Source organism: Pagrus pagrus (assembly GCF_965226575.1).
Source record: "Pagrus pagrus genome assembly, chromosome: 13".
NCBI classification, from domain to species: Eukaryota; Metazoa; Chordata; class Actinopteri; order Spariformes; family Sparidae; genus Pagrus; species Pagrus pagrus.
In genome coordinates, this window is record NC_140197.1 from 30,431,478 (window position 1) to 30,457,898 (window position 26,421).

At 43.9% G+C, this 26,421-nt stretch overlaps 1 protein-coding gene across 2 annotated transcripts; it reads left to right on the plus strand.

Moving 5' to 3' along the window:
• Window positions 1-282: 282 nt before the first annotated feature.
• taok2a (TAO kinase 2a) lies at window positions 283-26,416 on the plus strand. 2 transcript variants are annotated; one of them, XM_084371850.1, is made up of 20 exons: window positions 283-785; window positions 6,469-6,609; window positions 10,500-10,571; window positions 10,878-10,979; window positions 11,101-11,146; window positions 11,240-11,336; window positions 12,699-12,812; window positions 13,227-13,318; window positions 13,405-13,498; window positions 14,224-14,305; window positions 14,417-14,587; window positions 15,507-15,716; window positions 15,979-16,107; window positions 16,748-16,984; window positions 17,070-17,198; window positions 17,452-17,655; window positions 18,588-18,827; window positions 18,922-19,143; window positions 20,046-20,228; window positions 20,675-26,416. In XM_084371850.1, exons 2-20 carry the CDS (start codon window positions 6,478-6,480, stop codon window positions 21,572-21,574), a joined length of 3,456 nt encoding a protein of 1,151 aa, XP_084227976.1. In that variant the 5' UTR covers window positions 283-785; window positions 6,469-6,477; the 3' UTR covers window positions 21,575-26,416. The 2 variants fall into 2 exon arrangements, with proteins under 2 accessions (XP_084227976.1, XP_084227977.1); XM_084371851.1 differs by having other exon boundaries at window positions 18,922-19,134.
• Window positions 26,417-26,421: the final 5 nt, after the last annotated feature.

Sequence of the window (26,421 nt, forward strand, 5' to 3'; positions counted from 1 at the left end):
TGTCCTGTCATGTCCTTCTCTCGTTTCTAAATCAACATTTTCATCAACAACACTGAACATTTTCATAATACAGAGTTTCTATTGCGTGCTGCGCCTCAGCGTTATTAAATGTGGCCAACATATATGAAGTCCCTGTAAAAATAATCGTTAAATGAAGCCTTCGAGCCTTTGTACCAGATTATTAATATTATCTAGGTCGATTTATTTATACCCTTTTATTTGTGAAGCGGAAACCTCACCGGAAATAGAACCCATCGGTTTCCGGTCAGCGCCTGAGTCCCGCCCCACCAGTCTGTGCCATCTTGTATTTAGCAAGAACAAAAACGGTGTAAGAAGCAAGTCCAGCCTCGGGATGGGGCGCAGGGTTTAGGACGGATTCTAGGAGTATATTTGAATAAGGTCCGGTGCGACGGGACAACATGCTCGGAAGTGGGGCGCCGCGGAGACACATCAGCCACACCCCGTAGAATAGCTAATGTTACCGTTAGCTTGCAAGCTATCAAAGCTAAGCTAGCCAATTAGCTAAGGCTAGTAACCCAGTAACGCAGGAGAGACAACTGGCGAGCTGGAAGTTTCTGCTCGAGCCAGCTTTATTAGCAGTGTATTTTCTGAAAGCGTAATTTATTTCACTGCTGCCCTGAAACCAGGAGGGACTTCGGTGGAAATGGGCCAAACGTCGTGCTGATTATCTGCTGAGAGGAGACTCGGGCTATGAGGATAGAGGCTCGCTAGCTTGGCTGCTAACAGTTGTTTTTCGTTCCAGAGCGGAACCACAATAAGCCGCGGTAAGTGATGCTACATTTAGCTAGCTGCGGTGCTAGCTCATCGAGTTAGCCGCTCCAGGGGTTTTCAAACTTGGGTCCGGGGACGCCCTGTGGTCTTTGATTTGTTTTCAGATGCCTTCAGTGAAATGAAACATTGTGTGAAATTGCTGCAGCTAACAGTTAGCTTAGCAGACTCTGGTGGGTCGTTTTATCGGCTTTTATTCAGTTAGCAGAATTTATCGCTATTTTTCTTTATGCCGAACAACCGAGATAAAGAATTCAGTGAGTCGGGAACAAAAAAGTAGGCAGACGTTATCTAACAGTGTCCTGTGGATGTTGTGCCTTTTCCAGCTGGGGGTCTGTAGATCAGCCCTGCTGAAAAAATAAAGTAACATTAGCTCCTGCTGTCATGAAGTGTTAGCTTCGCCCTTCATAAACATTTATCGGCATTTGCTAATGTTAGCACGTGAATAAAATGGCTGATTAAGAAATAAACTGTACAGTTGCATCTGATGCAGCTGGTTTCATCCAGGTGGAGTGAATCCTCGATTTTAATGAGCAACTTTGACCACAACAAAGAAAAACTGAGGCTGTGATGAGTTGAGCTGCTGACAGGATGCTACAGGCCGTCCACAACATTTACCACCAGCTGCATCACACTCATTTCTTTTGATGAGGAGTTCATCGGGGTGGTTTACAGTTTATTGATGCTGCTGCAATGCCCAAACAAGACTCACTTAATAGATCTGAGGTTTCACTTTTAGGGCAGAGGTTGATGCAACGCTTATGTAAACTTAAAAGTCAAAGCTTCACATGTTGAGTGTCTCCTTTTCATCCGAAATAACTGTGGAGAGATTCGGTTTGATATCAGGACGATGTCTGCCTTCAGGAGATTTGGTGTCAAATCACATAAAAGCATTCAGTTTTCCTTTGTATGCTCCCACAGACATGCGAAGCTTACAAGCCTCAGTATTACAGTTAGAGTCAAAATGTATTTATTGTCATAGTGGTGCAGTTTGTGGATATTTCAGATTTAATGTCAAAGTACGAACTTTTCCCAAAAGGTTGGACCACGCCCGGTGAACCGTGCTGATGCCTCCCAGCCTGTGATCAGACTTCTTTGCTGTGAAATCACATCAGTTTAGTTTTTAAGTGGTGCTGCTTATTGGTGCTAATAAACACTTATATACCCGCTTTGTGTGACTGTTTCACACGTTCACAACAAAGAGCTTCTGTTATGCAAAACTGTTTTCAGTTCAGTTCAGCCATGTGATCTCGGTCATTCGGCTCCACTGACACACCAAATTTCACGTCACGTCTGAGGCTTCGTTTCCCTTTTCCCTCCTCTGTCTTTAGTGTCGTCTGCTGCCTTCAAATGCAACTTCATTGAACTTGTGTGAGTTTGTTTTTTCCATATAGGATGTTGAGGAAACTTGCGTCCCCAGAGTTGTGTGTCTGAACTTGTGAGAACAACCTTGTTCACTGGAAAATAGCTGAAATGGAGCCGCAGGATGGCTTCTTGTTTAAAAATGGGGAATGATTTGGTGTTTTTTGCTTTTCAACGTGAAGCTGAGGAATCAGAAAATGGTTGACATCAACAGTGACGAACCTCTCTGTACTTTTTTTCTTTTTAAACACCAGTCTGCTCCTATGTCATCGTCCACGAGCTTTGGTTTTCAGAGAATTTCCATTTAGTCATGAATACCACAACACTGGGTCATTAAAGGACTAGTTCACCCACAAATGTAAATGAGTCATTATCTCCTCACCCCCATGCTCACCCTCACCCTGACAACAGCATTGCAGCATTCTCCTAAACGACTGAAGTAGCCGGGGACTTTTAAAACGTAGAAGAAACAGCCAGTTAAACCATAAAATGGCTCCATAATGCTCGTTTGCTGTAAACCTCCAGTCTCCAGATGCCCCGAGATCCCAAACTGATTTAAAAAGACATAATTTACACCCTCGATGTGCGGTTGAGCTCCTGCACCCACTCCAGACGGGGTGAATGCTAACACTTTTAGCTTAGCAGCTATATAGATAGTTTCTGATCTCGGGGCTCCTGCAGACTGTGATCACAGCAGACGAGCTGCATGGAGACATCTGATGTTTAAATCATCTCCAGCTGCTGCAGGTGTTCAGCAGAACGCTGCGACTCTGTTTAACTGTGAAGCTCCAGAAATGTTCTGTGGACTACGAGACTTCACCTGACCCGATTACATAATGACTGAATTTACATTTCTGGATGAACTAATCCTTTAATATCACGACCCTATTCGAAGGCAACATTTACTTTACTTTTTATTGTGAAAATGTTGTAGTGCAGATGATAGAAAACCGGAGAGGAATGTCATGATGAAGACTCCTGACGGATCAGAACCAGTAACATCACAGTTACAGTTTAGGCTTCAGGCAATCAGGACGCCCCATTTCTCTCCTTCTAATTAAAGAGAACTTGTTGTTCCTCCTGTAGAAAAATGTCTTTCCCTCTCACAGTTTCCGGCTTGCCTGTTTTCCTCCTGACTGTAGACGGTTGCTGCAGGCGTCTGAGTCCTCGGCTTGGACTGAACACCATCAGGCCACTGAGTGCCACATTATATATGATTGGAAATTGGTTCACTGCGTTCTGAAGAAACGTTGGGTTGGGGGTGGGAGGGTGGTAATAATCTGTCTCCTCGTCTAGCACAGATTTACTAGCACGTTTACACAGCAGTGCTTTAAAGGGAACACGCCCGGCAGTCCTGCATTAAACAGGGACCCCGAGGCCGTGTGTTCATGCATTCACCGACTCACAGAGGCCCGGTTATGTTGCCGGCTCTCCTCAGGGCTCCAGCTGACACTCAAGGATGAGCAGCTACATTAACCCCATTATAAAATGATGTTGCTCTCGTCAATAACCTAGGCTCCGTGTGCAGGCTGAGAATACATTCAGAGGGCTGAATCAGTCAGATGACTGAGGCTCACCCTCACGTCTTTATACAGACCTTTGGGTTGAGTTGGACGGTGAAGATCTTGTCAGTTTGGCTCTCTGCTGCGCTCTGAGTTCAGACGCACGAGGCAGCACAAGTGTCGAGCGTGTAATTAAATTACACGTATGTATAGATGCATCTTTCTCTTCATATTTTAAATTCTTTGTGAGCCTCTGATGGGCTGTTTTATTATTGATTTTCTTTTACGAAGGAGGACGTCTTCCCTCACATGACTTGAAACAAGAAAATGAAAAAAGAAATGTATCGACTGATCAACGATAATTAAGCTGCTGCAGCTTTGATAGTTGATTATTGGTAAAATGTCCACAATGTGCTCACGTTCTTAAATCAATCATCAAAATAGTTGGTAATTAAAATAATACTTGACAACTAATTGAGTAATTACTGCAACTTTAAGTTCTCGATGCAAATCTCCAAGATGATTCTGTCAGATATTACGTGATTAACTGTGATTTAAAGGACCTGTTTGTAAATAAGGTTGATTTTCTTGTCTCATTCCCGACTTGTCAAATACTGACGCTTTGGGATTACAGGACGGGCTGACCCTTTAAGTTTTCTTGACTACATGGGAGTTTGTTGTTTGATTGATATGAAGGCAAACAATCACTGATCGTTCTTGATCTAATCTGGTTCTTACAAAATCACCCAGTCAGTCCAGATTGATTATTTCCAAGTAAATCTATTCAGGTTATCTGGAGGGGAAATCCCTGTTTGTTCATGTATTTGGCAGAAAACCAAAAGGCAGAGTCGGTTTTTCCGACGTCACGCAGCCCTGATGCACGTTTCATCTTCAAGTATCTGCTCAAGTTTCTGATTTTAATTTGCATTTTCTGGCACAAAGTGTGACACTTACTGTCGCCGTTAGACTCTTAACTGATTGTAAATCCTGACTGTAGCTACGTGTTCTTGTTCTGGAAACCTTCGCAACATTAACGTATTTCAGTTAATAATTGAAATCATGTTGTGCACTTTGTATAAAACCAGCTGCCATTTTGTCTCCGCCACATCAGTACTCAGTCTCTGCTGTTCATGTCACTCTTGTTCACGTCTCCGTTCTGTTCAACTTGCTCGCTCCAGTTTTTCAGGACTTTCACAGTTGTTGTTTTTCTGTTGAACGTCTTCATGTCACAACCTGTCGGGCGGTTACTGTCCCAGATAGATCAGCTGTGGAAGATAGAGGCTGTTTTCCATCAGAGCCGTGATAACTCCAAACATTTACGCCAAACGCAGCCAGTCATGACATTCCTGAAATATTGCACAATATCTGAGACATGCTCCATAGATTGTGAACATCAGGCCGGCTGACGAAGTCTCTGATTTTCGGTGCACATGAGGGAGTTTTGCAAATGGGTCACTTTACAAGAGTACAAGAATGCATTTTCCAGCATGTTTAACACATTAATTAGACGGTTTTCTGCCCAACTGAAGTGGAAAACAGACGCTTCACATCCTTCAAAAACAGAATGGGCACACGCTCCATGATCCAAATATAAACCAGAGGGAAGTTCCTCCAGCAACGTTCAAAACACAGGGCTGCAACCTGCCGTCACACCCAGCCTGATGAACACGTCTACATCAAATATAAATGATTCATAATCCTTTTAAAGGATTGTTTAAGTCGGCGGCGTCACTGTTGTCCTCAGGGTTTGTGGCTGCGTGTATTTGTTCAGGGGTTTTAGGGCCCTCAAGGATTTTTAGATACAAAAAATGTAAATACAAATATTATGAGAATATCTGTGAACTTAAAGCAGATAATAAACTTCGACCTCAAAGCTTCACGATGAATCTTGTAGAATATGTTCGCTGCAGACGAACGACAACCATGTGATCCAGGAAAAGTCCTTTAATTAGTTTTGATGCTTTTCACATTGATTTTACATAATTCTGCTACAGTGGTGCCCAAAATGTTCTGAACTGAAACCAGTCAGCTGTGAGGAAACGTACGGGTTTGTTTTATTCAGCGCTGAACCCGACTGTGATGATCCAGGAGACGGATAACTGATAACTGGAACTGATTTACAGTAACAGGAAAAATCTGTGTGTCAAAGTCGAGAACAACCAGTGATGTAACGAACGACTTCACTTCAGTATTTCTATTTTCTGCTTCTTAAAACTTTCACTCACTTCATTTATTTGATCAGATAGTTGAGTGCTGATCAGCTGTTACTCCTGACATCAGGTAGTGTCGTGGGCACTGAGACCACAGAGGAGTCGAAGGACTGCAATAAAAAAGATAAAACTTTTATCTGACACAAAAAACACAGATAACCGTAAAAGTGTTGAGTATCAGCGCTGATGATCGTTCTGCCCTGACGAACGTGCCGACAGATCAAAAGTCAAAGAGATTCAATTAATTATGACGTGAATCGTCATTTCAGAATCTAAAACCTGTAAATGTTTAATATTTAAGTGTGAACAACAGATTAAATCAGAATTGTTGCCAACTGATTTCTTGTCTGTCGACTTGGTGATTGTTTGTTTCAGCTCCGGTGATTAAATCTTACAGATCAGACTGTTGTTGTTATTGTTGATTCATCTCTCGATTGATTAATTTGTTATAGTTAATAAAATGTCTCGTTTTGTCCACAACTCAAAGATCTTCAGTTTACTGTCACTGAGGAAAGAAACCAGGGTGTTACCTTGTTATGACCTTTGTCCTCTCCTCACCTGTCCTCCTCTCCTCACCTGTCCTCCTCTCCTCACCTGTCCTCCAGGCCCTGGCCATGCCCTCGAGTGCACGGGCGGGCAATCTCAAGGACCCGGAGGTGGCTGATCTGTTCTGCAAAGATGATCCGGAGAAGCTCTTCGCTGACCTCCGTGAGATCGGCCACGGCAGCTTTGGAGCTGTTTACTTTGTGAGTACAACATCAAGTCCATCAGTCAGAAGTGTGGTCGGTCACGTGTCTTCACGGTCAGCACGGCTTCTCCACGCCGTGGTAATCTGAACAAGAAGGAACTTGATTATTGGACTCGTTTTTCATGTTTGGGCCGAGTGATGATAGAAAAGGACGAGCTGTCTGATCTCGTGGGGGGACAAAGTTGTGTTAATACCTGTTCTGAACAGCTACACTTGAAGGTGGAGGATCTCCTTTAAATATGTGTTAACAGCTCGTTTTTATCTTCTCTCCTAGAAGATATTCATGGTTTTGAACTCTGCACTCTGCTCACTTTCTCACCTCCACACAGCTGCCAATCACAGTGTGAAGTGGGTGAGAATGAGGGGTCCACCGGGCTGATGTTCTGGTCTCATAGCTGATGTGAATACTGATGTTTTTTGGGGGTTTAGTTGTTTTTTATTTCCCCTTTTTGTTTCACTTTAAAACGCAACAATTCAATCGTACAAATCAATGAAACGATCCCAAATATAAGTTTCTGACGCATGAAATGAATCTCTTATTTTGAAAAGTAACTGCTTTAAAGCAGAGACGTCACGAGCCAGTAAATCATGAATGTGAGAAGTTGACGTGACGACTCAGAGAAACATCTGACGCTGCCAGCGGTGAATGTCATCGTAGCTGCTGATGGGCTGTTAGCTGTTTGTCCTGTACTGATGTTTGGCTGATGTCAGTGCATCATCAGGATCTCCTCCCCGTGCTGGTGGAAAGTCTCGGGGATGATTTGGTGTTTGTTGCGTTTTCAACATGAAGCTGAGGAATCAGAAAATGGCGGACATCAATAGTGACGAACTTCTCTGTTCTTCTCTCTTTAAACACACCAGTTCGTTCCAGTGTCGTCATCCATGAACCAGGGATTTCAGAGAGTTTCCACTTAGTCATGAATACCACAACACCGGGTGATTAAAGGAACAGTTCACCCGCAAATGTAAATTCAGTCAATCCAAGTCTCCTGAAGCCCAAAGAGCCCGAACTGATCTGAAGATAATTTATTTCCATCATTTTTTAAAGCTGAAATCTTCACTGTAGCTGCTAAGATAAAAGCATTAGCGTGCACCCCGTCTGAAGTGGGTGCACGAGCTCGACTGCACACCGAGGGTGTAAATAACATGTTCCCAGATCAGTTTGGGATCTCGGGGCTTCTGGGGACTCAATTTTGTGTTTTTTTTTTTTTTGGGTTGTTTTTTTACGTTGCTTTTAATCAGGGATGTGTTTCAGGATCATTGTAGAGTTGAGGAGTTGATCTTGAATCTGTGCCGGTCTCATCTGAGCTTGTTGTTGTTTTGTGGCTGTTTTTATGCAGCTTACATCAGGGATGTATGTAGAAGAAGTTCAGGTTGATATTCATAATCGTGCTGTAATTGGTCGATCGTTCACCACCTGGTGTAATCCACCATCAGTGAGCACAACCAATCAGATGTTTGACGCTGTTTTTGGAGCCAGAGAAACCGTACCATCAGAATAAGATTATCTTCTCCTTGTTTCTTCGTAGTTTTCTGCTTTCTGTGTAAATCTTGAGCAACAAGATCCTCCGTGTGCCGTTCCTGCTGCTCTGTGCTGCCGAGATTGTGTTGAAGTAAATCAGATGGTTCAGATCTTTATCAGATTTTTCCAGAGAAACGCTCCCTGAGCCCTGGAGGCCGGAGCAGTGTCGGTCTGTGTGGGTTTTCTAACAGACAGAAACTGTCTCATCTGCATCTTATCATTAATAAAGAAGCTGTGAATCTGAATATGTCCCCGTCTAATTATGAAAACAGTGGGAACACTGTGTGTGTGTGTCAGTTTACCTTCAGTCTTGAGGCTGTGTGGTAGACTCACACCTCCACAGTGTTCTCACCGCCACACCGAACGTCTGAGTTTCAGAGGATCCTTAAAAGGCCATTAGAGATGTGCTACAAAAATAGACGATGTGCATCAATTTGCATCAATTTAACAGGAGTGCCGCCGCTTGATGCTGAACTTCCTCTGAGCTCAGCCTGTGTTCGCTCGGTGTCCTCAGATGACCGCTCATCACATCAGCGGGGGCTGCAGAGCCTTATTTAATGTTGACGTGTTTTTAAATAAGCTCACGGCTCCGCTGGCTCATTCTGCCTGACGACTCTGTGTTTTAATGTTTGTATTCAGGAGTCATTCTCAGTACAAACAGTAATGAATGATGCAGCGTTGAGTTGTTTACAGTCTGGGTCGGGTCTGACTTCATGTTGTCGTCACAGTGAAACGTGCCGTCGTCTGCTGTCTGACAGCAGCAGCAGCATCCTCACTTGGGATTTGAGGATTAAGCCCTCTGGAGGATTAAAGCTCTGGCAATAGATTTGAGGAAATATGAGCATTTTATCTAAAAAAATGAATAATGAAGTTCAGCTGACGAGCAGATCGTTTGTACGTCTTTGTCCTCGGCTCACCGACGTGTCCGACTGAGGTTTTGGCTCCACCGAGTGGTGGAAAAATAATTCAGGATTTTATTAAAAGTAGTTTATTCACAGAAGCAGTGATGCAAAATTAAAAATGTAAGATGTTGTTGCGTTATAGCTGAATGTAAACACACTATGATTGAATGAATGGACAACAGAGCAGCAGATAAATAAGTAAAGCCTCATATTTAATGTTTTTATTGCTCTGATCCTGAAATTAAAATGAAATTGAATTGATTCTTGTGCCGTGACAGATGAACACCGATGATGATGATGATGATGATGATGGTGCTTTTGTTGGTGTTCTCAGTCGTATAAATGTAGTTAAGTAACCGGGTTACAGTCGGCTTTCTCCTCTAAGCTGATTTCTTAAACCTAATGTGAACATTAAACCTTGTTTCTGTAATCAGGGATTAGAGGAACCTAAATGTTCCCTGGAGAGGCTGATTTCATGTGTAGATGTTCCTAATCTGTGTTTTAGACGTAGAGCTCAGCTGATACTCGATTTTTGGGACTGATGCTGATTTTATGGAGTAAACGTGTTCATCAAACCGGCTACAGATCACATCGAATTAAAATCGGTGCACTGTAACTTCAAACTTCACTGGGATTTTAATAATGATAAATTACCCAGAGCGTCTTCTCCTGGATTATAATCTCTAAAATTTCTGACTACAGATCGACCGATGTGGTTTTTTCAGGGCCGACACAGATACCAGTTATTAGAAATCAGTCAGATAACTGATGTTACATATTTGCATCAAAAATGAAAATCTCTGTCTCAAACTTTAGAGATCCAGTGAGGGATGAACGTGAGTTTTATGTTTAAGGATAATTTAGACGTTTCCATTTCCTGCTACTTTATCTATCCACTGCTTTACATTTAATAACTTCTGTTACTCTCCAGATTCAGGTTATTCAGTGTTGATAGGCCGTGGGGAGACAGAGTGAGACCAGAGTGGTGACTTTAAATCAATTTACTTTATCAGCAGTTGGACACGATGCAGATTACCAGTCTGTCCCTACTTCTAACAGAACAGCTGGCCGAAGCGAGATCATTAAATGTCCAGGTTCATCCTCTCTCCTTCAAAATAATTGTATGTTTCTGTTCGATTTATCCATCAGACGGAACAAATCTCACACAAAGACTCTTAGAAGTCCAGATAACTCGGTTTGCACTCCTGAAAGATCACCAGCCGTCAGACACACAAACAGGAGGCAGCGCGTTGCATCGCGTCAGCAGTAGAAAAATATGAAACGGATTCTTTTAAAATAATGTTTGAGTAGAGAGAAACGTTTGCACGGATTAAGTCACCAGGTGAATACTGACGCTGCCTTCACCTCCAGACTGATGTCACAAATAAAATAACCAGCTTCGTCTGAGTAACTTGTTTTCTTTAGTGTTTAACGTTCTGATAATTGTGTTTGTGTCGTCAACAGGCCCGAGATGTGCGCAACAATGAGGTGGTGGCCATTAAGAAAATGTCCTACAGCGGCAAGCAGACGAACGAGGTAACAAACCACAAAGAGACGACTCGTTTCCCACACCCGAACTTTTCCTTTCTCATTCTCAAAGTATTTAATCTGAACTTTGGACACATTTGAGTTCAAGAAACTAAACTTCCTGATTATTCTTCATGTGATCTCATCCTCCATCTTCTGAACACATTATTTCTTTCTTAATGTTGATGAAGAAAGATGTTTAAAAAAAATACAGGACATCAAGGCTCTGGTAGTTCACTAAAATATCTCTCTGTAATATCAATGTGCTGAGAAGTCCAGCGGTCAGGATTGACTGAGTGTTGTGTTGCTGTGCAGAAATGGCAGGACATCATCAAAGAGGTGAAGTTCCTGCAGAAACTTCGCCACCCGAACACTATCGAGTATCGAGGATGTTACCTGAAAGAGCACACAGCATGGGTACGTACCGTCCGCTCTGTTTAGATAAAAACAATCTAAAAAGTCCTGTATGATCTGTGAACGTGATGGTACAGAACAACACGTGTCTGTTGATGATCCTGTTGAATGTTTGGTCCCTCAGCTGGTGATGGAGTACTGCCTCGGCTCGGCCTCGGACCTCCTCGAAGGTTCGTTCAACACCTGTTCAGTTATTAAGACGTGATTATTTCATCAGTCTCTTGTTGTTTCTGACTCTTATTCTTCTTCTCTTTTCCTCCCAGTTCACAAAAAGCCGCTCCAGGAAATAGAAATAGCTGCTATTACCCATGGTGCACTGCAGGGATTAGCATATCTTCACTCACACAATATGATTCACAGGTAAAATCTTCAGTTCCTTACACGGTGATCTTTGTGTGAGATTATTTTATTATTGCTATTACCAGTTTACTGCAACACATCCTTGTAAATGCTCCGTTCCAGAAAAGTTATTTTCTTTATAAAACATTTTACAGAAACTAGAACATTTTAAAAAACGTAATCTCACCCTGCGAACCTGTTTCCACAAATAAAAACACACAAATAAACAAGTTTAGCAGCAATCAGTCAAACATCAATAAAAAAACAAAGCTAAAATAAATGTAGATATGATTAATAATGACGCTTGTCTTTACAACAAAAATAAGACTAAATATATGGACTGTAGTGTTTCTCAGACGGTTAAGTGTGTTTACATGTTGAACATAATCAAGCTGTCCCGACGATGTTTTTACAAATAGGTTTTGGCTCCTGAAAGTCTTAATACGACCTGTTTATAACTTACTGTGCTGGACACGACTTGTTATCATTAGTCAGATTCAAGAGATATCTTGAATGTTACCGCAGCTGTTGTGACACAAAGGGAGTCGGTTACACAACTCAACTGTTTGGACACTGAACAAGATGAGCTGATGAGATGTGCGTGAACATGCCGTCAGAATAAACATGCACAAAGTGGTTCTTCCTGCTGTGAAGCGTCCAAACTGCCAGAAATATAACAGTTGACTAGTTATAACAAGTTTTTTTTCAACTTTATCGAGAAAATTCATTCGTTCTTTAGCTCCGCTGGTTAAAACGAATGATAAAAGACCCACACGGCGTCCTGGGAACACCTTTGTGTTCTGGTTCGGTGGATTGCAGCTTTGTCCGTCTTTTCAAACGCTTGTTTCAGCAGCTCGTTGTTTTGAGCTTTTCAACCATCGAGGCGTTCAACAATCTTTAAATCTGTGAAGATCTCCAGTTAAAAATGTCGTATCTGTCACAGACCAGCTCTGATTGGCTGCTGCCATGTTTCTGTCCCTCCTGAATTTTTCTCCCATGTGAAGCGAACGTGCTCCGGAAAAAAAAAAATAGATATATAACAAACTCAGATTAAGTGTTCACATGTTTTATATAATATTTTCCTATTGAAGAGATTCAGGCCAGATCAGATGATTCTCTTCTGACGGAGGTGTTTTTATTCTGAATGCTGTTAGGGTCCATGTAAACACAGCCAGTGGTTCTGTGTCCTGTTTGTGTCCAACCAGCACCACAGTCTGTTGAAGCCACGTGTCTGTGGATTCTTGTTAGAAGTAATACAGCTTGGAAACGTTAGTATAGACTCCAGACAAACTGACTGTGGTTTAACTGAGCTCGTCTCCCAGAGCTAAAAGCATCAGTACATAAACGTTAAATGTCTGTTGGTGCTGGTCCGATCTTCTGCAGGGACGTGAAGGCAGGAAACATCCTGCTGACGGAGCCCGGTCAGGTCAAACTGGGGGACTTTGGTTCTGCTTCGATCGTCGCTCCGGCCAACTCCTTCGTGGGGACTCCCTACTGGTGAGCGTTTTTGTCTTCTTCTACAGCGACTACGTTTAATCATCGAGCCGGATTGTTTGTTGAAATGTGTCGATCGAGGTTGTTTTAAGGTGTTTAGGTCGTCATTCCTCCTCTAAGAGATTTCATCTTAACCGGTCAGTCGACCTCGTGTTGTGCTGTAAATCATGCCGTCTTTAAAAAGAGTGAGAGGAGAATTATAAAGTTCCTGCTATGACTCAAGTGTTGTGTCTGAGAGTACTGCAGCTGTCTGCCGTAGTCTTGTTTCTAAATTCTGACGTATATTTCTAGTAAATGATCTTTAAAGCATGTGTTTTTCTTCAGAGCAGGGTCAGTGAAAGTGCAGATCGATGCCACGGCACTCTGAGGCTCTTAACTCTTCATGTATTATTGACGTCCTGCTGTTGTCTCTGTCAGGATGGCTCCAGAGGTGATCCTCGCCATGGATGAGGGACAGTACGACGGCAAGGTGGACGTCTGGTCGCTGGGCATCACCTCCATCGAGCTCGGTAAAACCTGCCGTCTGTGCAACGATAAATCCAGACGTGAATTTATAACAAACGAAAAAGTTCTTGACTTTGTGTTGTTCCCACAGCGGAGAGGAAGCCCCCACTGTTCAATATGAATGCTATGAGTGCCTTATATCACATCGCTCAGAATGAAAGCCCCATCCTTCAGTCCAATCACTGGTGAGAACATTTCTGTTTGATCTGCTCTCAGTTTGATCTTTACAGAAGCCATCATCTGCTTTTATCTCCACATGGAGACATAATTCCCTCAGAAAGCTTCGTGCAGAGTCTGAGAAGTCTGAAAAAGTGCTTAATTTTAACCACTGAACTCAAATATACTCCTTGTTTTCATCACGATCTGATGTTTCATTGACAAATCACTCGTGTAAACTAAACATCGTCTCACATTTAAAATGAAATGATCCCGTCGTTATAGTTGTTTGTTGTCTCGTGGCGTGTTCCCTCTGTCGATCCCTTCCTCTGTAAGAATTAAATATTTATTCATAACTACTTATATGTAATGATAAAACCTTTGAGTGTCTGGGATTTTTTGGTTTACGTTACTTGAGAGTGCTTGAATTGTCCCCTAAAAAGCTGCACGAGAGCCGTTAGAAACTCTTTTCTTTAAATCAGAAGTTTTAAATATTTAGATTTGTTTTTGTAAATTCTCTTCTTGAACTTCTCGAGGCTGAGAGCAGAGACAACATGAATAAATTATGACAGTCTATGAAATGTGGTGAGATGTTTAAGATGTGACGGATATCTTAATAATGTTAATATGAATTCTTAATCTCGGGATAAAGGACTTTTAAGAACTAAGTAGAAGTTTGTATCTTCAGAGGACGCAGACGATCCTCTCAGCTTCAGCAGATCTCTTAAAAATATAATCTCATGTTTCTCTGCAGGTCTGATTCCTTCCGCAACTTCGTTGACTCTTGCCTACAGAAGATTCCCCAGGACCGGCCTACCTCGGACGTGCTGCTCAATGTGAGACCTCACACGGATGAACCCAGCACACACACACACACACACACACACACACATATACACACCTCCTCTGCAGTGTCGTCAAGCTCACCTGTCCTCTCCGTCCTGCAGCATCGCTTCTTGTGCCGCGAGCGTCCGCTGACGGTCATCATGGACCTGATCGCACGAACCAAGGATGCAGTCCGGGAGCTGGACAACCTGCAGTACCGCAAGATGAAGAAGATCCTCTTCCAGGAGACCCAACAGAACGGCCCCGTGTCTGAAGGAGGGGAGGATGAGGAGGTGAGGAAGGAGGGGGAGATGAAGGTTGTGTGTGAGCAGACAGTCACAGATCCAGACTTAATTATTACACCATGTAGTGATATCAGGAAAAATAGGATGCATCCTCCATCAATAGAGTTTTCAGCACTTTTCAGATTTCAACAGGTCATATTTTTTGTGGTCCTCAGGCTGAGTATCCTGCTAGTGATGGTTACTATACCAACAATATGTAAAGACACGCTCCTTTGTAGTCAACGTTCAATTCAGTGATCGTTATAAATACTCCATCCATACAGAAAGCCTTTCCTCTGGGAGATGTCCCGGGTTTTGTCCCAAGCACATTTTCTAATGTTCTCGTGATGACGGGATGCTTTTAGTCTTGAGTCCTGGGGAAGTGGATGAAGGGAAGAAGGGGAGTGAATGATTGTGGAGGAGGAGGAGGAGGAGGAGGAGGAGGGAAAATGTGTAGAGAACGAGGAGGAAAGAGGACAAAGAAAGGAAGTAGGATCATGAAATGAAGGCACAGAGGTGAGGAGACTGAGGAAGTGCAGGAAGAGAGAATAATGACAGAAAGATTATGTCTGAATAGTTTAATGACTGAAAATGCTAAAAATAGCAGAATACACTGCAGAAAGTCTCTGACTGTTATTTTGCACATTACACACGTTATTTGTCCTGAAATAATACTCGAGAGCAAAAGGAACAAAAATGTTAAAATGCAGCGTCTCCATTTTATTCTCCATCTGCACTTCACATGTTTGTTCCTGCTACTTCTTCTCTTTTTGTGCGACTGCTGTAGAAACACGTGTTGTTGCACAGTCGGCCTGTTTCAGTCTGTCTGAAACACAAGAAAAGACAAATTATACAAGCAGACAAAGATGAAAACTTGAAGGTGTGTCCCAGAAATAACATCTTTATTGGATCTTTGTGTTTGTGTCAGGAGGTGGAGCAGTACCTGCTGCGGACCGGCACCGTCAACAGCATGGAGAGCTCCCAGTCTGTTCCCAGTATGTCCATCTCAGCCAGTTCACAGAGCAGCTCCGTCAACAGTCTGGCCGACGCCTCCGACGACAGCAGCAGTGAGATGGCCATGATGCAGGAGGGCGAGCACACCGTCACCTCCAACAGCTCCATCATCCACCGACCCACGGTAAATACATCCACCGGCTGTGTCTCAGAAAGTTCAGCTCCGGTTCTCCTGCTTCATGAGCCCCGATATTTACAGATGTTTGTCTTGTGATACCAGCGAACGTATAGTTTGCAGATTTGAGGATGTAGATCTGAAACCAAACTAAAGTTGCACCGTCCAGTTTCAGGAAAAATACATATGATGATATATTTGTAGTTTTGTGTGTGATATAAAAGTATCTCCTCCTCCTCCTCCTCCTCCTCCTCCTCCTCGTCCTCCTCAGGGTCAGGATAACATCTATGATGACCCTTACCAGCCAGAGATGGACCAACCACAGGCTCCGTCAGCTGGACGCCGTCGAGCTTACTATCGTAACCGTGACCACTTCGCCACCATCCGAACCGCCTCACTGGTAAGTTCACTCTTCAGGACTCTGTCGGTTCTGTCGGCTCAGAAAGAATCCAAACATTTGACTTTCAGTCTTTTGATTTAACAAATTATTAGTTTGGTTCTTTGGTGAAATGAATCAAGATTCTCATAATCTGTGATTTGGAGGTATATAATATTTAATAGGCTTTTTTTCTTGTATTTTATTAATGTTATTCTTGCTGCTAATCCAGTTATGAAGCACACAGCTGTGACCTTTAAGGTCTAAAGGTCTAATTAACTTTTTGTAAGAAAACTTTATGTTCCACAAAACTACTGAGTGCTGGATTTGATGTTCATCCTGAATAACTGAGACATCTTTTCTGTGGGCTGTTGCTGCTGACGAGGTTTTTGTTTTTACATTCTTGAGCTCAGCTCCATGAAGAAACGTCCTGGAAGTCAGCGTCTGATTTTATTTCATTATGTTTTATCTCAGTTGGGTCATTGTGTGCATTAGTAGTGATTTGGGCGACATGACGCTCTTAAAATTAAACAGTTCAGCTGGAGATGACTGATCGATCACACCACAGTTTACATGTCAGCTTTCAGAGCCCTCTGCTGGTCGTCTGTAATCATCTTCCTCATTCAGACATCAGTGTTGATCTGTTTGTTACCCCGTCCTCCAGGTGACCCGTCAGATCCAGGAACACGAGCAGGGCTCGGCGCTGCGGGAGCAGATGTCTGGGTACAAACGAATGAGGCGGCAGCACCAGAAGCAGCTGATGGGGCTGGAGAACAAGCTGAAGGCGGAGATGGACGAGCACCAGCTGAAGTTGGACAAAGAGCTGGAGAACCAGAGGAACAGTTTCTCCACTGAGGCTGACAAACTGGTGAAGAAGCACCAGGCCATCCTGGAGAAAGAGGTGAGACAGTCTGCTGCTCGTCTGGTTCATCAGCAACAGGAATCTGTGCTGGATCAGTATTAATGTGGTTTGTGTCGTCCTGCAGACGAAAGCGGCTCTGACAGAAGAGAAGAAGTTCCAGCAGCACATACTGGGCCAGCAGAAGAAAGAACTCACCAGTTTACTGGACTCACAGAAACGCCAGTACCGCCAGCGCAAAGACCAGCTGAAGGAGGTAACAGCCAACACATTCACACCTCAGACACCAGATACTGAGGATATCACCAAACCAGAGCACGAGCAGCTCATGCTACTCGTCCACTGGATGTTTGTGGCTCCTCGTTCCCTTCATTGTTCAAATGTCCACGGTTTCGTCTGTTTTCAGAACCGTGACACCCTGATGTTGTGAACATCAACATCTCTCTCTGTCAGCAGTTGTTCACAGCAGGTCTGACAGGATCCACTCTTTTTTCCGTTTTGTTCTTCAGGAGCTGAACGAGAACCAGTCGACTCCAAAGCGGGAGAAGCAGGAGTGGTTGATCCGTCAGAAGGAGTGTCTGCAGCAGATGCAGGCGGAGGAGGAGGCCAGTCTGCTGCGGAGGCAGCGGCAGTACTACGAGCTGCAGTGTCGTCAGTACAAGAGGAAGATGCTGCTGGCTCGACACAACCTGGAGCAGGACCTGCTCAGAGAGGTACAACAGCCTCATGTACACAGTTTAAATCCCACCTAGACATATGGTTGTTGGACATAGACAGTGATGTGAGTGAGAGTCATGGTGCCTTCCAGTGATCCCATTGGCCTTCAGGCCTCTACACACCAGGCTGACTGTTGTCGGAGCAGTCAGTGATGGTCAGTGGCTGTAGGCTGAGTGGTCTGTCTCGCACCATTAACACACGACAGCCCTTGTCGAAGGCTTTTTGGCTGATTCAGCAGAAAGAAGAAATCTCTCTGATTGGCTGTTCAGGTCAGGAGATCGGTGCAGAAAAGGGAAAGATCTTCACCGGTGACATTTACAACTTTTTAGCAGACATGTTCTCGAGTTGGAGCCGTTATAATAGTGAGAGTGGCGTCAAAATGTTGCTCAATCATAACAACAGTTTGTACGTCGGTACGATTTTTCTTTCTGGAGGCACAAAACATACAAACTTCTTCTGTCGTCTTTGTGCTCAAGTGCAGCTTTTTGGCCGAGTTAAAGGAGACGCGAGGCGAAGGAAATCGCTTGTCACGATCTTCCAGAGCTCAAAGTGACGTCTTCAACCAGGCGCGCAAAACCCAAAGACTCTTCACTTACTGTCAGCAGAATCCTCACATTAAAGAAGCCGGAGCAGCGACTGTCGGACATTTTTGTTTAAATAATGACTGAAGCGATTAATTGATGATCAGAACTTTCTTTCTTTTCGACTAATCATCGCAGCTCCAATGAAATAACAAAACATATTTGATTATGACACAAATACATTTTGTTTAATGGACCATAAATTCAGGCCTGGAGTTTAATTCACTGCTATCAGTCAGAAATAATCTCCTTTGTTAGAGAAGGTTGAACCCATCTCTGTGCAGCGGTCTGTATTTTCTTCCTCTCCCTCCTGGTTCCCTCTGACCTCGGTCTCGTCTCTCCTCCAGGACCTGAACAAGAAGCAGACCCAGAAGGATCTGGAGTGTGCCATGCTGCTGCGGCACCACGAGTCCACCCAGGAGCTCGAGTTCAGGCAGCTGAGCTCGGTGCAGAGAACTCGAGCCGAGCTGATCCGAACGCAGCATCAGACGGAGCTGACCAATCAGATGGAGTACAACAAGCGCCGAGAGCAGGAACTGCGACAGAAACACACCATTGAGGTCCGGCAGCAGCCCAAGAGCCTCAAGGTAACGAACGTCTCACAGATCCTGAAAACAACCAAACGTCCTGGAAAAGATTCAATCGAACACAAAATATTAAACTGTTAAAACCTGTTTTCAGTCCAAAGAGCTGCAGATCAAGCGTCAGTTCCAGGAGACCTGTAAGATCCAGACCCGCCAGTACAAGGCCCTGAGGAACCACCTGCTGGAGAGCACTCCCAAATCTGACCACAAGGCCGTCCTCAAACGCCTCAAAGAGGAACAAACACGTAAGCTGGCCATCCTGGCCGAGCAGTACGACCACTCCATCAACGACATGCTGTCCACACAGGCTGTGAGTAAGGCAAGGAAACCTCCGCGCACCTGCAACACCTGCACCTCAACACACCTGCAACACCTGCAACACCTGCACCTCAACACACCTGCAACACCTGCACCTCAACACATCTGCAACACCTGCACCTCAACACACCTGCAACACCTGCACCTCAACACACCTGCAACACCTGCACCATCATCAGCACAACTATCAGGATGAAGATGCATCCCCCAGTCAGAGAATAAAGGCAAAAGGATGAACTTTTAATCTGTGTAGGAAACATAAATGAATGATGAGCAGTCAGACCCACAGAAGGTTTCTACAGACGATTAATACAAACTTCAGTTCGTTTATTTCTCCCAGCAAAACAGAAATGTAGAAACAAGAGTCGATACTCTAATCTGATTGTAATCTGAATATCTTTTAGGTTTCGACAGACGGTCAGACAGAATAAAAAGAGCCTTTACTGTCATTGTACAGAACACAACCACATGAGCTGAACTCCTGATCAGTGCATCATAAAGAGACCGGACATAAAAACTACAAAACTCACAGGAACAAGAACCGCCTCGACAAACAAACATCTGCAGCAGAACAATCAGTAGAAAATGTCGACTTCTGGAATAAAACTAGTGATTGAGAACATGAATAAAGCTTTAAGATGAATTTGTGGATGAACCGTTCCTTGAAGCAGACGTAGTTTTAGTGTTTCATTTATTTTATTTAATCACACATAAGACAGTCAGATAAGTTGGTGATGACCGAGTTCCTCAGTGAAACTCTTAAATATTCCTGTTCTGTCTTGAAGGAGAGAAGAAAAAACAAATTTCCACTAAAAATCAAAACGTCGCTTCACATCACATCTTTAAATAAAACAGTGTTTCCTGCTGTCGGCTGCTGACGCTCGTCCCCGTTTGTCCCCACAGCTGCGGCTCGATGAGACCCAGGAGGCCGAGTACCAGGTGCTGAGGATGCAGCTGCAGCAGGAGCTGGAGCTGCTGAACGCCTACCAGAGCAAGATCAAGATCCACACCGACACCCAGCACGAGCGAGAGGTGAAGGACCTGGAGCAGAGGGTGTCCATCCGCCGGGCGCTGCTGGAGCAGAGGGTACGAACACTCGCCTTAACACGACCTATGAGATGTCTCAGGAAAAAGTGGAGTACGCTTCTTCTGGGTCAAGTAGATTATTAATTTTTTTTATTATTATTATTTTCATCGTCCAGTCCAGTCCCCATTTCGCAGGCTTCTTCTGGTGGATTGTTGTGAGCTAACAGATGATTTCATCAGTGAAATCTGCTCATAGCTTCTGATGTCTTTAAAATAGTTTGATTTATCCCACCAACAGTAAAATGAACCCCAAAGATCTTCAGTTAACTCTCGTATGACAAAGAAACACCTCGGATCCAAATCTGAGACTCTAAACCAGAGAACCAATCAGCAGATCATTGATCATGAACAGAAAGCATCAGTTGAGGACAGATGTTTGCAGCTGTAGAGGAAACGTTTTGTTGTGGTGTTGAATCGATCGCTGACTCTCCGTCTGTCTGTTGCAGATCGAGGAGGAGATGCTCTCCCTGCAGAACGAACGTTCGGAGCGGATCCGGACTCTCCTCGAGCGTCAGGCTCACGAGATCGAGGCCTTCGACTCTGAGAGCATGCGTCTCGGCTTCAGCAACATGGCGCTGACCGGCATCCCGGCCGAGGCCTTCAACCAGGGCTACCCGACCCCCAGCCCGTCCTCGGGCTCCAGCGGCTGGCCGTCGCGGCCAGTCCCGCGCTCGGGCAGCCACTGGAGCCACAGCGTCCAGAACTCGGTGGCGACTCCGTCCTGGCGCAGTCAGAACCACGGCGGAGGAGGCTTCAGCCGCGCCGAGTCCATCACCTCCGCCTCCCACGGCCTCGGCAGGGACAGCGAGCTGCACAAGAGCGGCAGGGTTCACTCCTCCTCCTCCTCCTCGTCCTCCTCCTCCCACCATCACCAGCAGCACTACCTCCCGCAGCACTACCAACACCACCAGAGCACGCCGCAGCTGTACCGCGACGAGCGCGACATCAGGGAGCGTGAGCGTGCCCGGGAGTGGGTGGGAGGCGGGGTCCACTACCCCCATCACTCCCAGGGCCACCACCACCACCACCATCACCACCACCTCTCCACCCACGCCTCCTCCCAGTCCCTGGCTCTCCTGCCTCCACCGCCACCTCCTCCCCCCATCTCCCTCTCCTCCTCCTCCCCTCCCTCCTCCGCCTCTTCCTCTTCATCGTCGCAGGGAGGCTACGGAGGCGGGGGCCTGAGCGTCAGGGGCCCCACTCTGATGGCCCTCAGGAACAGCCCCCAGCCGCTGAGGAGGACGGCGTCCGGGGGGCCGGGCGGCGGGGGGAGCGACGGCGGGCTGAGCCGGAGCACATCGGTCACCTCCCACATCTCCAACGGCTCTCACCTGTCCTACTCCTGAGAGGCTCCTCCTCCATGACCCTCTGCTTCTGTAAACAAACAAACAAACAAACAAACAAACAGGGCTACGACGTGTTTCAGATATCGAGAACAGAAGTAGAACCAGGCCCGTTAGAGAGAGAGTTCTGTTTTTAGCATGTTTTAAAAGGCTTCATAGAGCTAAAGTCAAACAAACCAAACCCCAGTTTAAAAAGTGTAAATTTTAAGATCTCCTTTCCTGAAGAAAGAGAGGAAAAGCCTTTTACAGTCACTGTTCTGAACGAGTATTCGCGTCACTGTCGAGCTCTTCCACACGTTACAGAGTTGCACAGAAACGGTGACGAAACGAAAACCAACGTCACGACACGTCCACGCGTGAAAATGAGCCGCGTGTCGCAAAATGAACGAGTCGAACCGTTTAAGATCCGAAACAGAAAACGCACTCGAGTCCATTTGTTGATTTTGCGACACGCTGATCCGTTGCACAGTATTGAGTCGCCTGTTGGACCAGTTTGAGATTCAGGTTTAAAGTCGAGCCGAACGAGCGGGTTTAGATTTTCAGTTTGTGTCGAGGTGAGCGACAGGTGTGGAGCTTCCACTTGGCTAGCGGTGCTTTAAAAACCACTGTAACTATGTAAATAACGGTAAATTGTAAACCCAGTTTTTTTTTTTTTTGGATCTGTCAGTGTTTCATACGTTCGGCGGGCGGCGGGGGGGATTTCTTGACGACACATTTCTTTTATTTGTAGTGATAAGATTCTGTATATGACAACTGAACAAACACTGCCATCTCAAGACGACTCGACCACTGCCCTTTAAATCTTCTTAAAGGGGCAGTCCAACAATTTGAGATCGTTCCTCCGTCTCAGCTCGAGTCAGACGACGAGATGAATCATGGGATTGATCTGTGGGTGTTCAGAACAGAACACGATCCAGTTCATTTATCTTAACGGTCACATTTACGAGCTGGAAGAAAGAAAGTACAGAAGAGATGTTTCAGCTCCATGATGAGAAATAAACACAGTCACAGTGAGAGGAGATTAATGTTGTGATGTCGACAATCGTGTTGCTCATTCATTTCATTTCCGCTGCTCATTCATTTCCATCATTACTGAACGGTGATCCCGACCTTTTTATTCTGATTATTTTTTGAAGCCTTTTAGTAGAAAGTCTTCAGTAGCCTGACGACAGAAAGTCGCTCATAGAGAATTATATGATTATGGGTGTTTAATAACATCCAGTTAAAATCCTTTTTACGTCTTTTTCACGTTGTTAACCTGCGAGTTCACAGGTTATTTTAAATATGCTGAAGATCAGACTCACTAAATACAAATCTGTGGAGCGATATATAGACTCATAGTTAGTCCACAATCTTTCCAACATCCACAAACAGATCGTTTTATTAGATTTTCTCGTCTTTCTTCCAGTTTCTGTTCTGAACTCAGAATCTGACTCGACGAGAAGAAAACGTCTCAAACTGTCGACGTGCTCCTTTAACAGGATTGTGTGTGTGTGTGTGTGTGTGTGTGTGCGTGTGTGTGTGTGTGTGTGTGTGTGTGTGTGTGTGTGTGTGTGTGTGTGTGTGGCTCACCTCCACCTGCCCCCCCCCCCCCCCTCCCCCACAGTCTGCTCTGCATCTGTAGATACGATGTTACATTACAGACGAACATGTCGGTGCATGGACTTTGTGTACAGGCGGCATTTGTATGGATCAACATGCACACTACCTATTTATATAAATGCATATAAATGTAAGTTACCTGTACATGTGGCAGGTATCCTGAAGATTGTTCACTGTCCAACACTTTTGACTTGCATTGTACTTACCAGTGTACATAAAAGCACTAACTTGAGACTGTGTTAGAGTAATAATAATGATTATTTTGTCACGTGACTTCGAACCGATTTGTACTAGATTCAGACGAATAGATGCTATCATTATTATTACCTCTACTGCAGCTGTAATATTTATGTTGTATGCTACTTTTTAATATGTAATTGCCAATTTTTGACCACTAGGTGGGTGAATAAGCGCAATGTTACTGTGATAGAGCTATAAAAAGACAAAAATATTAGTGTTTTTTAAGGAGGACAAAAAGGACTACCTTTCCCAGCATTCCTGTCGAGGTCTCAGGGAAGGAGTCTCCAGTTCTGGGCGGGGCTGCGATCCACTTTTTAATTTTTTATTTTTGAGCCAGTATTAAAGCGTGGAGCGTCCACGGTCGAGCGGAGCGATGTTTCCAGATTCTTTCACTACGTTTTGGTGCCATGTTGTTTTTTTTAAAAAACTTTCTTTGGTTTTATGTTTCGAAGTCTTCGGTCGCTGCGCAAAAAAGGACGTCCCCCCAAAACACACTGTAACCTGTGAAATACGGAGGCTCAGAGTGGACAATGTCAGATAATCACAGAGGAATGAAGAGTCGTGTGAGAACGTGTCAGATATGAAACGTGTGTCGCGATTAACTGAGAGAAAATACTGAATTTCTTTTGTTCAGTCGTTTTAATTTAAGACATTTTTATTTCAGATTCTCCTTTTTAAACTTTTTTTGTCCAAACAACAGTTAAAAATGACAGAGACATGCAGCAGATCATCACCTTTAAGAAGCTGAAACTGATTTTTGTCTTTGAAAAAAATACTGACATCATAAATCGATTTTCAAAAAAGTTGCTTTTAAATTTTCTTCTCGATCTGAAATCCTTTAATCGACTGATTGTTGCAGCTCTGACATTTAAATGATCCAATAAATGGCGAAATAATTGACATTTTTGTAAAAAAATTAGTTTCAGTTTTAATGAGTTTGAATGTTGAGCTCAGTTTATTCACACGACTCTTCGTCCTGACGTTGTTTGTTTGACGCTGAACACTTTGTGAACTCGACTCTGCGATTTAACGCCTCATCATTTTATTTTGCACAGTCCGAATGGGTAGAAAAATCCTCGGGAGGCTTCCTGCAGCAGGTGATCAAACCAATCAGCTGATCGCTCTGACTTCCTGTCACATGACCCTCGTGACGTCGCCGCTGCAGGAGGCCGACGTCCGTGTGATCTGATGCTGTCTGTCACGTCTACCTCATTTGCACTGATAGTAAAAGAATGTTTGGTGGGTTAACAAAGATCTTTAGTTTCTTTCCCGTATTTTTCTTTGTGCAAATGTTGCCGAGATGCTGAATGAGAGCCGGAGGGACGCAGACGAGCTCCTCCAGAGAGAAACATCAGAGTGGAAGCTGCGCTCAGTTTGATTTCCCTCCGCTGACTCGTCGCTACAGGACGTGCTGGACTTTAATCTCAGACACTAAAGACGCTCGCTGTCGATCTGTGGATGGATGTTTGGTGGGAACCTGCTGGTGGACGAACTTTTCCCCATCCTCAAAAAAAAAAAACTCAAGATGTTCAAACCGTGAGATTTCATTTTGCCAACTTTGTTTTTTCTTTTTTTTTTTAAATGCGTCTTTTTGTAGGGAGCTTCAGTTTTGAACCATTCCTGTGTTAATTCTGCCAATTAAAGCTGCACTGACGAAGATCCTGTGTCCACAGAGACGAGTGGACGTGGATCCAACATCACGTGTTCACGTGTTCATGTGTTCACATGTTTCAGGTCCCAGCAGCAGATAGACATGATCGTGCTGTGAGTAGTTCACTGACATCAGGAGTTCTGTGTTTTCAAACAGGAATGTTTTGGGAGATTTTCACGTTTGCTGTCGTCTCTGGAGTTTAATTACTGATTCATCTGCAGATTATTTTAATGATTCTTGATGATTTGATAAAATGTCCTGAAAGTAAGAAAAAAAATGCTTTGTGTAATTCTCTTAATCATTTTAACACAAATATTCAGTTTAGAGCCGAAACAGTCGACGATGGACAGAAACAGTTCATCTGATTACAGCTGCTGAAATGTGACAGTTTGTTTTTCTGTTTGATGATATTTTTATATTTTCAGACATCGTTTGAATGTGAGGAGCAAATTTCTGCCATAATTAATTAACAGACGGTTCATTCAAAGCTGATTTGATCAGTAACTTGTAAAAACTTGCTGGTTTTGTTATTTCACAGAAAAAAGAATATTTTAAAAAATTTGGGACAGAAAAAAGACATTTGATGACACCTGGATTGGGATGAATGATGAAACACTGGAAGTCCATCTCTCAAATGAAAAAGCCTAAAATAATTTCAGTTCCAGCTTCTAAAATGTGAGAAATTGATGTTTTTTATCTCCGTTTGATTTTAAAGTAAAGAAAATATAAGACGTAATCCGACTTGTGACGAGCTAATCCTTCATTTCTGACACGTCAGAGTAATCAGTCGATTAATCTAAAAAATAATCTGCAAAATGATAAAAATGAGTTGATGTAATCGATGATTTTCATTTTCTAAACAAAAAAATACAAAAATCTTAGTTACAGCCAGTAAATGTGATAAAATTCACAGTAAAACTGTATTTTTTAAAATTTTGTTTGTAAAATGTTTCTCCAGACTCGAGGGCAAACAAGCAAATTTCCCAGAATGCCGTTCTGTTAGTGTTCCTTGTTTTCTTCATGTGGGTCCATTTTGTTTCCTGGTGCAGTTTTAACAGCTTCCCCCCTCTGAAAGACTCAAACACCCGACGGTCCTGCTGTATGTGGCCGCAGGTTCAGGAACTGACAGCTGTGATGAGGATGAGGAGGATGAGGATGAGGATGATGATGAGGAGGATGAGGATGATGATGAGGATGAGGATGAGGATGTTTGTGTGGCGAGCAGGATGGATGTTGGATTAACACGAGTTTTAAATGTTCAGGTTCAATGCAAAATGTTCGGAGGAGCCGAGAGACGAGTTGTACAGAAACGTAACAAAATACTTTTGGAGAAATAAAAGAACAAAAAGAGACGCGT